Source organism: Arachis ipaensis, chromosome B09 (assembly GCF_000816755.2).
Source record: "Arachis ipaensis cultivar K30076 chromosome B09, Araip1.1, whole genome shotgun sequence".
NCBI lineage: Eukaryota > Viridiplantae > Streptophyta > Magnoliopsida > Fabales > Fabaceae > Arachis > Arachis ipaensis.
Genome location: NC_029793.2, coordinates 124,896,215 through 124,909,331, shown reverse-complemented (window position 1 = coordinate 124,909,331; position 13,117 = coordinate 124,896,215). Strand labels below are relative to the sequence as shown.

The 13,117-nt window shown below is 35.0% G+C and overlaps 2 protein-coding genes across 5 annotated transcripts in view; both read left to right on the top strand.

Moving 5' to 3' along the window:
• LOC107618977 lies at positions 1,317–8,806 on the top strand. 3 transcript variants are annotated; one of them, XM_021112759.1, is made up of 3 exons: positions 1,317–1,615; positions 7,015–7,289; positions 7,942–8,806. In XM_021112759.1, the coding sequence occupies exons 2-3, from the start codon at positions 7,021–7,023 to the stop codon at positions 8,498–8,500; spliced, it is 828 nt and encodes a 275-aa protein (XP_020968418.1). In that variant the 5' UTR covers positions 1,317–1,615; positions 7,015–7,020; the 3' UTR covers positions 8,501–8,806. The 3 variants fall into 3 exon arrangements, with proteins under 3 accessions (XP_020968418.1, XP_016176659.1, XP_020968419.1); XM_016321173.2 differs by lacking the exon at positions 1,317–1,615 and adding an exon at positions 4,979–5,276; XM_021112760.1 differs by lacking the exon at positions 1,317–1,615 and adding an exon at positions 6,521–6,631.
• Positions 10,171–13,117, top strand: part of LOC107619161 (ATP-dependent 6-phosphofructokinase 4, chloroplastic) — a 6,165-nt gene continuing 3,218 nt past the window's right edge. For both annotated transcript variants that reach the window (XM_016321402.2, XM_021112758.1), the window contains exons 1-9: positions 10,171–10,440; positions 11,316–11,362; positions 11,509–11,548; positions 11,666–11,728; positions 11,806–11,943; positions 12,148–12,306; positions 12,394–12,447; positions 12,544–12,612; positions 12,952–13,081. In XM_016321402.2, the coding sequence (XP_016176888.1) occupies positions 10,207–10,440; positions 11,316–11,362; positions 11,509–11,548; positions 11,666–11,728; positions 11,806–11,943; positions 12,148–12,306; positions 12,394–12,447; positions 12,544–12,612; positions 12,952–13,081 (934 nt within the window). In that variant the 5' untranslated portion in view covers positions 10,171–10,206. The remainder of the gene's footprint in view (positions 10,441–11,315; positions 11,363–11,508; positions 11,549–11,665; positions 11,729–11,805; positions 11,944–12,147; positions 12,307–12,393; positions 12,448–12,543; positions 12,613–12,951; positions 13,082–13,117) is intronic.

Sequence of the window (13,117 nt, the reverse complement as noted above, 5' to 3'; positions counted from 1 at the left end):
ACATTGCAGAGCGCAATCGAATGAAACTAGAAACCAAATTCTAGGTTTGTGACCTTTGGAACAAGAGCAATTAATCTGATCAGGGTTCTACCAAAGCATCTTGATAAAGCCATATACGTTTCTTTACACCAAGCTCCAATGCTCCTTGTAGAATAAGGCTGGAAAACCATCTTTGAGCGACCCTATGCTGAAAATTCCTTTGCAGATCTCTTCATCTGAAGGGATTTGAGATAATTTATGCTTATAGCTCCTTTCTATACTCGGGTAGGGGAATATGGCATCAATGGAGGGCCTGTTTTGATTATCTAATTGGTATAGCGCCTTGAAAATATTTACTGCCATGCTTTTCAATTTCTCTTGTTTTCGCACCATTCACCATTATCACGCCTTAATTTCAGGATTTTGTTCCTCCGCCTCCTCAAAAGAGTTTTTGTATGATAGAACTTGGTATTCCTATCCCCTTCAACTAACCACAGTTGTCAAAAATTTCTTTTTGTTCAAGAATGGTTTCCAGTTCTCCCTCTAATCTTTCTAAGAATTTATTCTTTCCATAAGAATTAGTAGTTTGGATTCCCTTCAATCTATCCATGATCCTCCTCTTCCTCTGAAAGACATCACCGAAGATATTTTTGTTTCACATTGAGAGCGTTGGCAGAAGTTCCTCCTTTCTCCCAGGCAAGGCAAGAAAACTTCCAAACTCAGGATGGGACTCCCACATGGCCTCATAACAGAAAGGTTTTAGACCAATATCAACTCTAGCAGTGGGTGATGGTCAGAGCTGACCCTGGTTAAGACTTCCACTCTTGCCTCAGGGAATTGCACTCTCCAGTTAGCATTACAGAATGCTCTATCTAGATGCTTGAAAAACCTATCCCGATCATTCCTAGCTCTCCCTTTCCAAGTGAACTTTGATCTCAAGAAGCCTAGATCAATAAGATTGCACTTCTCAATCCAGTTCTTAAATCTATGATAAGCTTGAAAGTCAATCGGTGCTCCCCCTTCTTTTCTTCCTCTTCTATAATGTCATTAAAATCCCCTATGAGCATCCATGGCAGTTGCATTGTGCTAGCTACTCTGCAAGTTTCCTCTTGCGTTCTTACGGACTAGCATAAATCATGGTTCGAAAAACCGAACCGGATTGGTCAGTCGAACCGATCCAACCGGGAATCGGCAATAAAAACGGTCTGATTCGCTGCTAATAATCGTTCATTCGAAAACCGTTCAGTTTGGATCGGACCGATAACCGGCCAGTTCTTGTTAAACGGCACTGTTTTGATTTTTGTTTTTTATAAAAAAAAGTAAAAAACCCAACGTTCAGCCCTCACTCACCTTCCTTCCCCCAACCCTCTCCCCCCTCCTATCACTATCCCTCTGAACTCTGAAGCAAAGTTCAAAATCACCCAACCAAAACCCTGCGTTCTCCCTGCAACGTTTCTGCCGCAGTGCCGCCGCCGTCCGTGCTGTTGGCGCCCCCGCGTCCTCTCTTGTAGCCCAGGTCCTCTCTTGTAGCTCGGCGTCCTCCTTCCCCCTGTCCCCGTCCTCCCTGGCTTCTCTGTTCGAGGCTTGGAGCAGCTCGCCGCCGTGTCGCCGGTCGCCGTCCGTGTCTCCGTCGAAGGTTAGCACTGCTTTCACTTCTTCAGTTCTTCTCTTCCTTTTATACTCTGTTTGCTGATTTTTGAATGTGAAATTCTGAATGGATTAATGGAAATCAAATAATTGATTGATTTTGTGCTGCTGCTCTTTTTTTAATTCCTGAAATTTTTGTTAAAAATTTTTTTTGCTGCTGCTAAAAATGGATTATGGATTAGGGATTACTTGTTGCTGTTTTGTAATGTTTGTTGCTGAATGCTAAAATGGAAACCAGATCAAATGCTGTTTGTTGCTGAACGATAATTTTTGTTGCTGAATGCTGAATGCTGTTGGTAGTATTAATTTTGTGCTGCTATTAATTTTCTCGCTGTGCTGATGTTTTTAATTTTGTGAATGATTTATTAATTTCAGTTATAGATGATAATATTAATCAAGAAGCAATTGCTGATAACAATGCATCTGTGAATAATAACTTGCCTGCCAATCCTCCTATTTTGAATGATGCTGCTAATCCTAATCTTCCTAGTTCTTCTGATTAAAATGAATGATGGAATTTTTATTGGTGTTGAATTTTTGTTGTTGTTGAATCTTGTTTCCATTGAAAAAAAAAATAAGAAACTAAAAGGAGAAGAAAGCTTCCACAAACTGTAGAATATTAAGTATTATTTCCCAAAAAAACATAAGCAAATGTCATGAGTTATGCAAAATATTTAGACTATTAATAATCAGTAGCATAAACAAATTACATGAATTCCAAGTATTGAAGTTTATTAATGATCATGTTTCACAGCAATAGCATAAGCAAATGTCTATGCTTCCACAAATTATAAATTGTTAATATCTAGTTTTGTACAAATGTTTTCTCTGTTTTAGATGTTGAGTATTGCTAATTCTCCAAATGTCAGTGCTCAACCCCTGCATATTTGGTCTCTTTCCAATCATTTGGTTGCCAAAGAATCAAGGAGTTTTATTTGTTCTTTTAATGAGTTTTCAGTTAATAAAATTTTTGAATATGACCTCTATGATGTATTGCACATAAGATGCTTTTCCATTAAAATTTAGCCATATATAAAGGTTATATATATTTGGTAACAATTGTAATCGAAAACTTTCAACAGGCACTTTCTCATGTTTTTAGAGTTTTGCATATTTCTAATAAGCTTACTTGCATAAAGCACCTTATAATTTATTTATTATTTTATTCTAAAACGGTTTTTTGGATGAATTACGGTTAGACTGGTTGGACTAATAAATCAATGAACCAGTTATTAGAGCAATTCGATGACTGTATTCTCAGAACCTTGGCATAAATAGCTGTAAGGAACCAATCTATGTGTCCATTCCTACTAACATTTATACGAATGTACTCTTTATGGCTTTTCCTCACATGTATACTTATGTTATCATCACCCCGAAGAACACATATTAGAAAATCCTTCTGCTTCTTAAATAATGAAATGCCTAAATTCCAGCGTTTTTCACAGCAGTTTCACTAGCTTTCACACCACTTAGGCTTGGTTTGGTAAAGTTTTTACTTTTTGAAAGTAGCTTATGAAAGCTGTCTTTTAAAAAGATAGCTTTTTAAAAGCTGCAGCACTTGCCTTTGGTAAAATCAAATTAAAAATGATTTTTAATAAGTACAAACACCACGATTGTGTTTGATAAAATAGCTTTTAAAAGTTAACAAAAATTATAATAAACATGTTAAAATTATAAAAAAATTATTTTAAAATAAAATAATTTTAAAATAAAAAATTATTTTATATATTGGCTCACCTTTACAGATCACAAAAAATGGGACATATATCTCAAATAAATTACTCTTATGATTATATATCTATATTTACATATGTATATACATGTTATTATAATTTTGACTAATGTTCATGCAAGAAAAATTTTATGATTGGTTTTCGTAAACCAGGTCAACCTCTTCATATTTTAAAGAACAAATAAAAAACAAACAAACATCATAGATCTACTGAAAAAATACAAAAACAACGTACAAAAAAATAATATAAATAGATAGAAGTTCATATCTAATATGTGATAGATGTATTTGTATTGAAATTTGTGAAGATTAGGTTGAAAAATAAAAAATATGAAGAGTGTGTTAGAATTTGTGAAGGTTAGGATGAGAAGTTAGAAATACACGAGGATTTCAATGATAATATAATAGCGGGAAATATATGTAGAAAAATAAATAAAATTTGATAAGCACAAGCCAGCTTTAAAAAGTTCCCACTTAGGTGCTTTCAAAAGCACCCATAACTTTTAAAAGTCGCAAACACAAGCACTTGGACTTTTTAATTTACCAAACGTAAAATGAGGTGCTTGTACTTTTTAAAAGCACAAGCATCTCTTAGAAAAGTTTTACCAAGTCTCAAACAACAAAATAATATCAGGTTTTTTCATATTGTTAAATTTGCGAAGTGTGCAAATTGTACCACATAGAAAACTTTGTTCACTATATTTTTGTCATATTTTTTAATAATTTAAAATATTTTTGTCGGTTATAACATAATTTAGGTGTATATTTTTTAGAGTAATGCTACATGGAGCAAATATTGTCATTTTTGACCAGCACTTAGACAACAATAATTTGTACTCATATTTACAGACGTTTTGCACACAAGAAATATATAATTTGCACCTATATTTACTAGAGTTTTGCATACATGAATTAATACATTTTGTACTTATGAATCAATACAATTTGTACCCAAATTTTTCAGAACTTGCACACATAAATTAATAAAATAATAATTTAGTATTTATACTAATTAAATAATGACAAAAAGTACGCTTATTTGGGTGAGCTTCTAAGAAAAGATCTTTTTTTGAATTATCTTTTTCTAAAAGATCTTATGAAAAAGTAAAAATAATTTTATGTTTGGATATCTCATGCAAAAAGATCTTTTTATCTATCAACTATATTTGGGTATTTTTTTTTGGTGACTAACTATATTTGGGTATAACAATATAAAAGTACTTTTTGTTTATTTATTACATGAAAAACATATTTTTTTAAAGAAAAAAAATCTTAAAAAAAATGCAAATTATAGCTTTTTAAAAAAGATCTTTTTTTATTTTTCTAGTGATTTTACTTTTACTACTAGAAATTTGCCAAACACGTTAAAAAATAAAAATAATAACACCCAAACAAGCACTAAAAGTAAAAATCATAGTTGTAAAAACCGGACCGAACTGGCTGATTCGACCGAAAAACCGATAAACCGGTCACTTGGCCGGTCCGATTGAGTAAATTGACCGCATAAGGAACAAAACCGGATAGAACCGTTTGAACTGGCCGATTTTGGGTTAAAACCGGCGAACCGGCGGTTTTGTGAAACTTGGGCGCATAAGAAAAAGCCCTAACCCTAAACGGCTACCCCAATTCCCAATACCCTTCCCCTGAGGCCCTGACCCCTGGACCTAGGCTGGAGCTCTCGAAGCCTTTCTTCCTCACCTCATCACACCAACAATTTCGAGTCTCTTCTTCCCCTCATCACACCAACACTCTCTTCCTCGCAGTCCCTCTCAGTTTCGAAGACTCTCTTCCGTCGCGTCTCCTCCGTCGCGTCTCCTCCGTCGCTGCTGCGGTGCTGCCCTCCGTCGCTGCTGCGGTGCTGCCCTACGTCGCTACTGCGGTGCTGCCTCTCCGTCGCCAGATCTGCCTCATCCAAGTTGGTCTCCAAACTGAAATCTGTTCTCTGTTTTTTTGCATTATTTAGTTGGATTTTAATTTGATTACGGGAGTGAATAACTGATAGGTTAATGGCAGATTGTTGATTATGTATATATTGTTGAGTTATAACTTGTTATATTGTTGAACTAGTTAATGGCAGATTGTTGTTTTTTTTTTCTGATTTGTAGTGGTTATGGTTGTTTTTGTTGATGTAACATTGCTGTGAATTTATATTGCTGGATATGGAAATATTGAATAGCTGAATAGATTTTCTGGTTATGTTGAATTTGTTGATTCTTGATTATGAATTTGTTGATTCTTGATTATGAAATTACTGAATTTGTTGAATTTTTTATTGTGCATCTGTTTAGTGTAGTGATTGCTGGATTTTTTATTAATTTTTGATTATGCCATTATGCCTGTTTGCTTTAGAAGAAGGATTGCTGGATTTTCTAGCACTTTTTATCGAAATTATTTGCTATTGAACTATTATGCCATTGTGCATCTGTGTCTTTTTGTCGAATTATTTGCTGTTGAACTACTATGGTGTTGCTTTTAAATGTGTGTTGAATTGAATGGTTATTTTCAAGTTGAATGCAACCATTTTACTTGAGTTAAGTGCATGTTATCCATTCATCAATTTCTCATGGCTATTTGTCTTAGTTAGGTACCAATGTTGCTCATAGTTTAAATCATTCGGCAAATTGAGGCTTGAAAACATGTCGGCAAAACTGGTTTTATGTCCAAAACAAATTTTAGTGAATGCATATATGGTTGCTTTTGTCTTGCCTAACAGGAACCCTTTGAATTGAACGGTTGGAAATAGGTTATGCTTCCAACATTGAACAATTGATGTGAATTTGTATTTTGTAATAGCTGTTGTTTTATACCTTTGCTATTACAGTTTTTATTTGCGTGAAACCGGTGTTACCGGTTCAACCAATAATTTATCGGTTGAATCAGTAAACCAGTAAACTAGTAACCTGACCGGTTTGATCACCGGTTCGGTTCTTACAACTATGCTAAAAATTGCTGTCCCAAGAGTTTCTCTTTTTTTATATTACCGACTAATCTGCGGGGTTCTGACGAGCACGATTTCTGTGCCCCTCTGCCGCTTCCCTGTTTTTGCTGCAAATCTGCTCTCTTCTCTCTTCCATGCCACTCACCGTCGTTACCTCCTGACATCCGTCGCTGCTGGCTGCCACCTTCCATGTGCAGTACCTAGCCTCCTCCATCCCTCGGGACCAACAAGTAGTAGTACAGGAATATTCACCTGTTGCCCATCGACTACGCCTTTCGGCCTGATCTTAGGCCTTGACTCACCCTCCGTGTTATGTGTTGTTAATTCACCTGGTACTATGCCATTTTTGCTTCAAATTCGAAACCTTGATTTGCAATTGTTTCATCTGAACCTTGACACTTTTATATTCTGGTTGACCTGTTCTTGCGAGGTTGAGACTGATTTTTCATCATTATTCTTTGACTGGTTTTCCTATTTTTGTTCCATTCCTTCATAATTATTATCCCAAAATTTTTGGAGCTTTGCTTGTTATGCTGTTATGTATACTGAATACTTTTGTTCATGTATATTTGAATTAATTAATCAGGCGTGTGTCAATTTTTCATGGTTTAAAGTTCCTATAAGAACTATGCTTGATGTTTGCTCTGACGTCTACCATTCTTATCTTTAAAATATTTTCTTATAATTTTTGCTACCGTTCATGCTTCATCTCCAGTAAGGCATGGGGAAGCAAGGAGGAGGAACTAAAAACCCGGCTTGTCAGCCTCACACTCCTGTATCACTCAGGGAAGAAGCCACAGGAAAAATACATAAAAAGCCAAGAGCCACCACCAGGTCATTAGTGGAGGTTGAGCACTTGGAAAAGATTGCAGTTTGGGCCTCTCATGAGGCTCAGATACCGTCTTTAGGAGCCTTCTATGGGCAGCGTTTGGCCACTGTTGCCGAGGCCAATGGAATAACGCCTGATTCTTCTTTGATAACTTGCCATAGGTTTTGATTCTATACCTTCCTTTTCTTTTTTGCTTAGGGATTTTGTTTTCCATCTAGGTTATTTGTCATATTGTCAGTGTTTCCATGCCTTTTTTTTTAGATTTTAGAACTTGACCATTTGATTAAATTTCAAGATTTGAGAGCCATCAAGTAAAACACAATAAGCCATGTTGTCACTGGGATGAACCAAGCTTCAAATTAACAATCCACTTTGTGAAATTGCCACTTGTTTGCAATAGTGTGTATTCCTTCTTCCAGTATTGATGTGTGCTATGTTAGTAGTTTTAAGATAAATTAATTTACACGTTGCTCTATTTACTATATATTTATTCACAAAAACTAAATGCTAATATCAGCATCTGTTATCATATAAATTGAAGCACTTTGTCCTCATTTATCTATTTTGGCAGAATCAGAGACCATGAGGTCTCCAGTACCCCAAAAATGCTTAAACTTTGTTTTGGAATGATAACAATAACTGGGTTCTTTTCCCCCCGAAAAGGAACATTTTACTCTTGTTTGTTGTGCTCACAAAATCTGGCAGACTGGGTTATTTATTTGTTTGAACCTTTAATGCATCAATTTCCTAGGTTACCAATATACAGTTTTCATGTAAAATATCATAACATCAAGTAATTTGACTGCTTTATAGATGTGAAACTGTTCTTCATCCTGGCATCAATTCAACTGTGAGAATTGAGAAGAATAGATCAAAGCACAGGGGCAAGCATAAACACAGTCAAAACAATGTAGTGTACAAGTGCCATTTCTGTTTGCATCACAATGTGAAGAGGGGGACTCCTAAGGGACATATGAAAGGATTATGTCCATCTAAAACCAAAACGTCATCGGTATCAACACCAGCAACAAAACCCATTACACATGAGTCTTCAAAATCGGGGAAAGGCATTATAGGTGAAGACAACACCAAAGAAGCAGATGCATTTGCTTCATCAGTTACAGATAAAGATGTCTCCGTTGTAGATAGTCCAGCCACCCCATCAAGTGTAAGTGCCACAACCTCAAAGAAAAGAAAGTCTAAGAAGACACTTGAAGCTTCCAGTGCGTCTGTTGAATCAGAAGCATCGAAAACTCAGGGCACAGCAAGCAAAAAACGGAAAAGATCATGGACTAGCTTAAAGAAACTTGTGCAGAGCAATGACCACGACAACAGTGATGATGCTAATTTGAAAATCCCATTCCTTTTATAAGTAGGGAAGTTATAAATTTTGTTATCAAGTTGGTTCTCTTGCTTGGAGGTCATTATTTCCTCTGCTAGAGTTGCACTTTCTAATTGTTTTCTATGGAGGAATTTTGTTTTCTATGGATATTAATAGATCTGCCAATAGATCTTTTTTTTATTTTCCTTTTTTTTCTTCTCCGGCAGTGTACTTTGCCCGAGTGAGGAGCAATAGTTTGATAATAGCTATGATATTTTTGTATCTTGAAGTTGATTCTGAGTTCAAAATAGACGGGAAATTGGGGAATAAAATGGGATGGCTAGGTTGTTGTTTCAATGTTCACAATGGAGATGAATTTTATTTCTCTCTAAGTCCTTCCTTTCCATTTCTTTCTCCTAATTTGGTATAAGAGAGGTAATATATTAGTATAATACTCGTGGCCATAAATTCTAAGGTTTAGTGGTTGGTGCATTTGAGACGTGAAATATGGAGTAATAATTTTTTTCTATTCCGTTCATTGTTAGAATTTGAAGGCAAAAATGGAGAGAAGATAAAGCCTCATGCTAAGCGGTGATGCCGTAATGGTAACCATATCAAATTTATCTTTGCTTTCCTTAGGTACATAGTAGCACCTTATATCAAATTCCAATTTGATAACATGCATAAGCAATTAAGCATCATTCTTAGTCACCAAAAAAAAAAAAAAATTAAGCATCATTCTTTGACTTGAATTTTTTTACTACAAATTACAACTTGGCAAAGTGTATCAAAATTCATTTTGTATTCTCACATGGTGTATGTATCAAAATTGTGTTCTATTTTAATTTTCAAGTAATTAGCAAAATGGGAGTGAAAAAGAAGTCAAACCAATTTAAAAATTGTTAATCAATCATCAACACTTGCAAGAAGAAAGAAGAGAGTTCTAAAATTTTAAGTGATAAATCCATGAGAAATATATACATTAACCCAACAGAAGTATGGTTATGAATTGATCTGTGGTGTACAAGCTTAAGCATTTTGTAATCTGTAATAATATTTGTGAAAAATCATAGGCCATCTCGGCCTTTGCTGTAGAAAGTAGAAACATATATAAACTATCATTATTGATTTTATTTATTTTTTCTTCTTAAAGTTTAATGCATTATCACAAAAGTATTACAATAGTACAATGCCATTTAATTGTATTTGCAGTGTTCTATCGTTGTGTGAAAACCTTTTTTTTATTTAATAATTGTGTTTGCATTAAGATAATAATGGGTATACCCTGTTGGAGTTGGAAAGAAATGAATAAAGAGAAATGTCAGGGGCCAGCAATTTTTGTGATTGGTAACCATCAAATAGCCATCAATGATGATCTAATGGTGTGAGATTGGTGTGAAATTTCATCCAATGACTCACCTTTCTCTGCTGGCTACATGCGGGCCAAAGCTGGCCCCCTAGACTTTTCCATGAATAAATATATACCTCTTATGCAAAACTTCAACTTTTTTTTCCGGGTAATAATTTGATTTCTAGTAACATGATAATACGATAAGCAGGTATTTTCAAGGATTTATTTAATATTTTTTCTCAGTAACCTGTAAATTTATGGTAAAATTATTCTTTGTTGTTGTTTTCTTTTTTTTTTTTGGGTTCAGTGAGGTTCAACTGAAGCTAGAAGTAACGAACTCCAACTAGAAATTTCAGCTTCAGCTTAAGTTGTTGAACGTTTTCTCTTTGCTCTCTCTCTCTCGGCAATGGATCTCTCCACCATTTCTCTCTCCTCCTCTCTTCCTTCTCCTTTTCTCAGTCAACTTTCTCTCCGTCCAAAAACAGCGTCCCTCTCTGGAATCTTTCTCCGGAACAACCCGCCGCCGCTGTTTTCCCGCCCAAATCATCGCCCAATCGCAGCAGCACTTCAACAATCCCAGAATGACGATTTTGTCCTCGAAGACGTGCCGCACCTCACCAATTTCCTCCCTAATTTGCCGGTACTTTATTTTTCCCGCGAAAATGTGCTGCCATGTATGATCTTGTTGATTCCAAATTCGGATGGATCCTATTCATTGTTTGATATTTACATTCATTTCAGATTAGTTATATCACATTTACAGAAACATGAAGCTCAGGCATTTACTGTAGCACAAGTACACTATGATTTGCTATGCTTTGATATGATATGATATGATATTGTATGCTTCTCAGCCTGTGATCAAAGTAGGATTTTTTTTCTTTATTATTTAAATAAATTTTTAGCTGCGTGTTTCCACTGAGAAATTTAATTCGATACCTCAATTGAATTCACTCAGAGCAGAGAGAGACATTGAGAAACTGAGAAATTTTATTTAGATGGATTGATACTAAATGAATTCACAACACTCTTTGCATGTTTATCAGCTGATGCGACATCCCTTAACTGTCTCAACGTAATCTAGAATGATCTCTAACTACCTGATGACAGATATTTCAGTCAACTTAGACTAAATAAACTTTGCTAGGCTAGGCTGCTTTACTTTGATACGCTTTACAAGAGACTTCGGTTACTGAATCCAGAATCCAGCTCAGTACAACATAATAGAAAATACATATTATACCTTGTAGCGCAATAGAAGAATGCTTAAAGTTCTATGCCTATGGTTCTTATTTTTGAAACTACTAATAATAGGACTTAAAACCTAAGATGTTTCGGATAGGGATGGGAGGTATCTTTAGTGTTTAGTTTCCTTTTGTTAAGCAATTTAGTTGTTTCAAGATTTTTTTTTAACCCTTCAAATAATGTGCACTTCCCTTTCTTTTCTTAATGATTTTTCTTTTCTTACCATATTGATGACTGTTGATACTTAAAGCATTAATTCCTTTTTTGCAGTCCTATCCAAACCCATTGCATAGCAGCCAAGCTTATTCAATTGTAAAGTAAGTCTATTCTGCTTTGCATTTTTGTTTTAACTTTGTGATTCGTAACTTCAAAGTTTATCCTAACTTTTTTTTCCCTAATTTCAAACTTTATGTTTCTTCTTATGGCTTAATCTTTACTTCTTTTAATTGTTTTATACTCTAAGGAATACTTTTGTAAGCCAAGAAGATGTGGTTGCACAAAATGTAAGTGACACAATCTCCCAGTTCTTTTTCATGAATTCTTTTCTTTTTCTTTTCTGAATCACTGATACCCCATTCTTTTTCTTATCTCTGTATTTCTCACCATGCTTCATATCTCAGATTGTCATTCGAAAAGATAACCCTAGAGGGGTTCATTTTCGGCGTGCTGGACCTCGAGAAAAGGTATAAAACATGAAAATGTATGTGTCAATTTATAGTATTTAGATTTTGGAGCTGATAACTGCATCTTCTAATATTAGGTTTATTTCAAGCCGGAAGAAGTACGTGCTTGCATAGTGACTTGTGGAGGATTATGCCCAGGAATCAATACGGTGATTAGGGAGATTGTATGTGGCTTAAACAACATGTATGGCGTTGAGGATATACTTGGGATTGAAGTGAGTTTTGCAGAAGTTGTATAATTCTGGCTATCTAACAAATATACTGCTTTAAGATTTTTCTGTTGGACCAACTTCTTAGAATCATTTTAATTTGAATTTCTTATCTGAGTTTTTGAATGTAACATGATAGTTTCCCCATTTCTTTTATGTCCATTGCTTGAGTTCCTATTAGTTACCATGTTGCTCTTCAAAATGATTTAGGAAGGATATAGAGGGTTTTATTCAAAAAATACCGTGAGATTGACTCCTAAAGTGGTTAATGATATCCATAAACGTGGTGGCACCCTTCTCCGCACATCTCGAGGAGGACATGATACACAGAAGATAGTTGATAACATTGCAGACCGTGGAATAAATCAGGTGGTTACTTGTTATATTAATTTAGTATATGAACAGATTGTAGACATAATATCTGAACAAAAGGGAAATTTTATCTGTGCATGTTAGGTATACATTATAGGAGGTGATGGAACCCAAAGAGGAGCAGCACGCATATATGAGGTAATTGATTTCTCTCTTAAATTACACATGGCTTTCATCTACTCAATGATGTAGTTCCATGATAGTATGTTGTAATATGAGCATCTTTCTATGAAGGAAGTTGAAAAACGTGGTCTTCACGTCGCTGTGGCTGGAATTCCAAAGACAATTGATAATGATATTGCTGTAAGTCTTAGTTATAATATATATAAGTTTTGCACCCTTTGGAAAAGTGTTTGTTGCTTCTGTGTGTGTGTGTGTGATATGTAATAATTTTTTACCTGAGATTTGGCTCTGTGTTGTATGTATTCAGTAATTGTATCTCCTCGTTTTATATTTTAATAGGAACTTAACAATGGTCTAATTACTGTATACTATTGATGTCATTATGCTTTGTTCACATTTGTGTGTAAACTCGGAGATATTAATCTACTCATCAATTATTTTTTCCATGTAAACATTTATATATATATTGAGACAGATGAAGCCCTCCCTGTTTGTAATATTTTACTTGTTTGGCTTCAGGTTATTGACAAATCTTTTGGATTTGATACTGCTGTAGAAGAAGCCCAGAGAGCCATCAACGCTGCTCATGTTGAAGTTGAAAGTGTTGAAAACGGAGTTGGAATTGTTAAGCTAATGGGCAGATATAGTGGTAGACATTAAGCAATACTTTCAGATGCTCTATTTT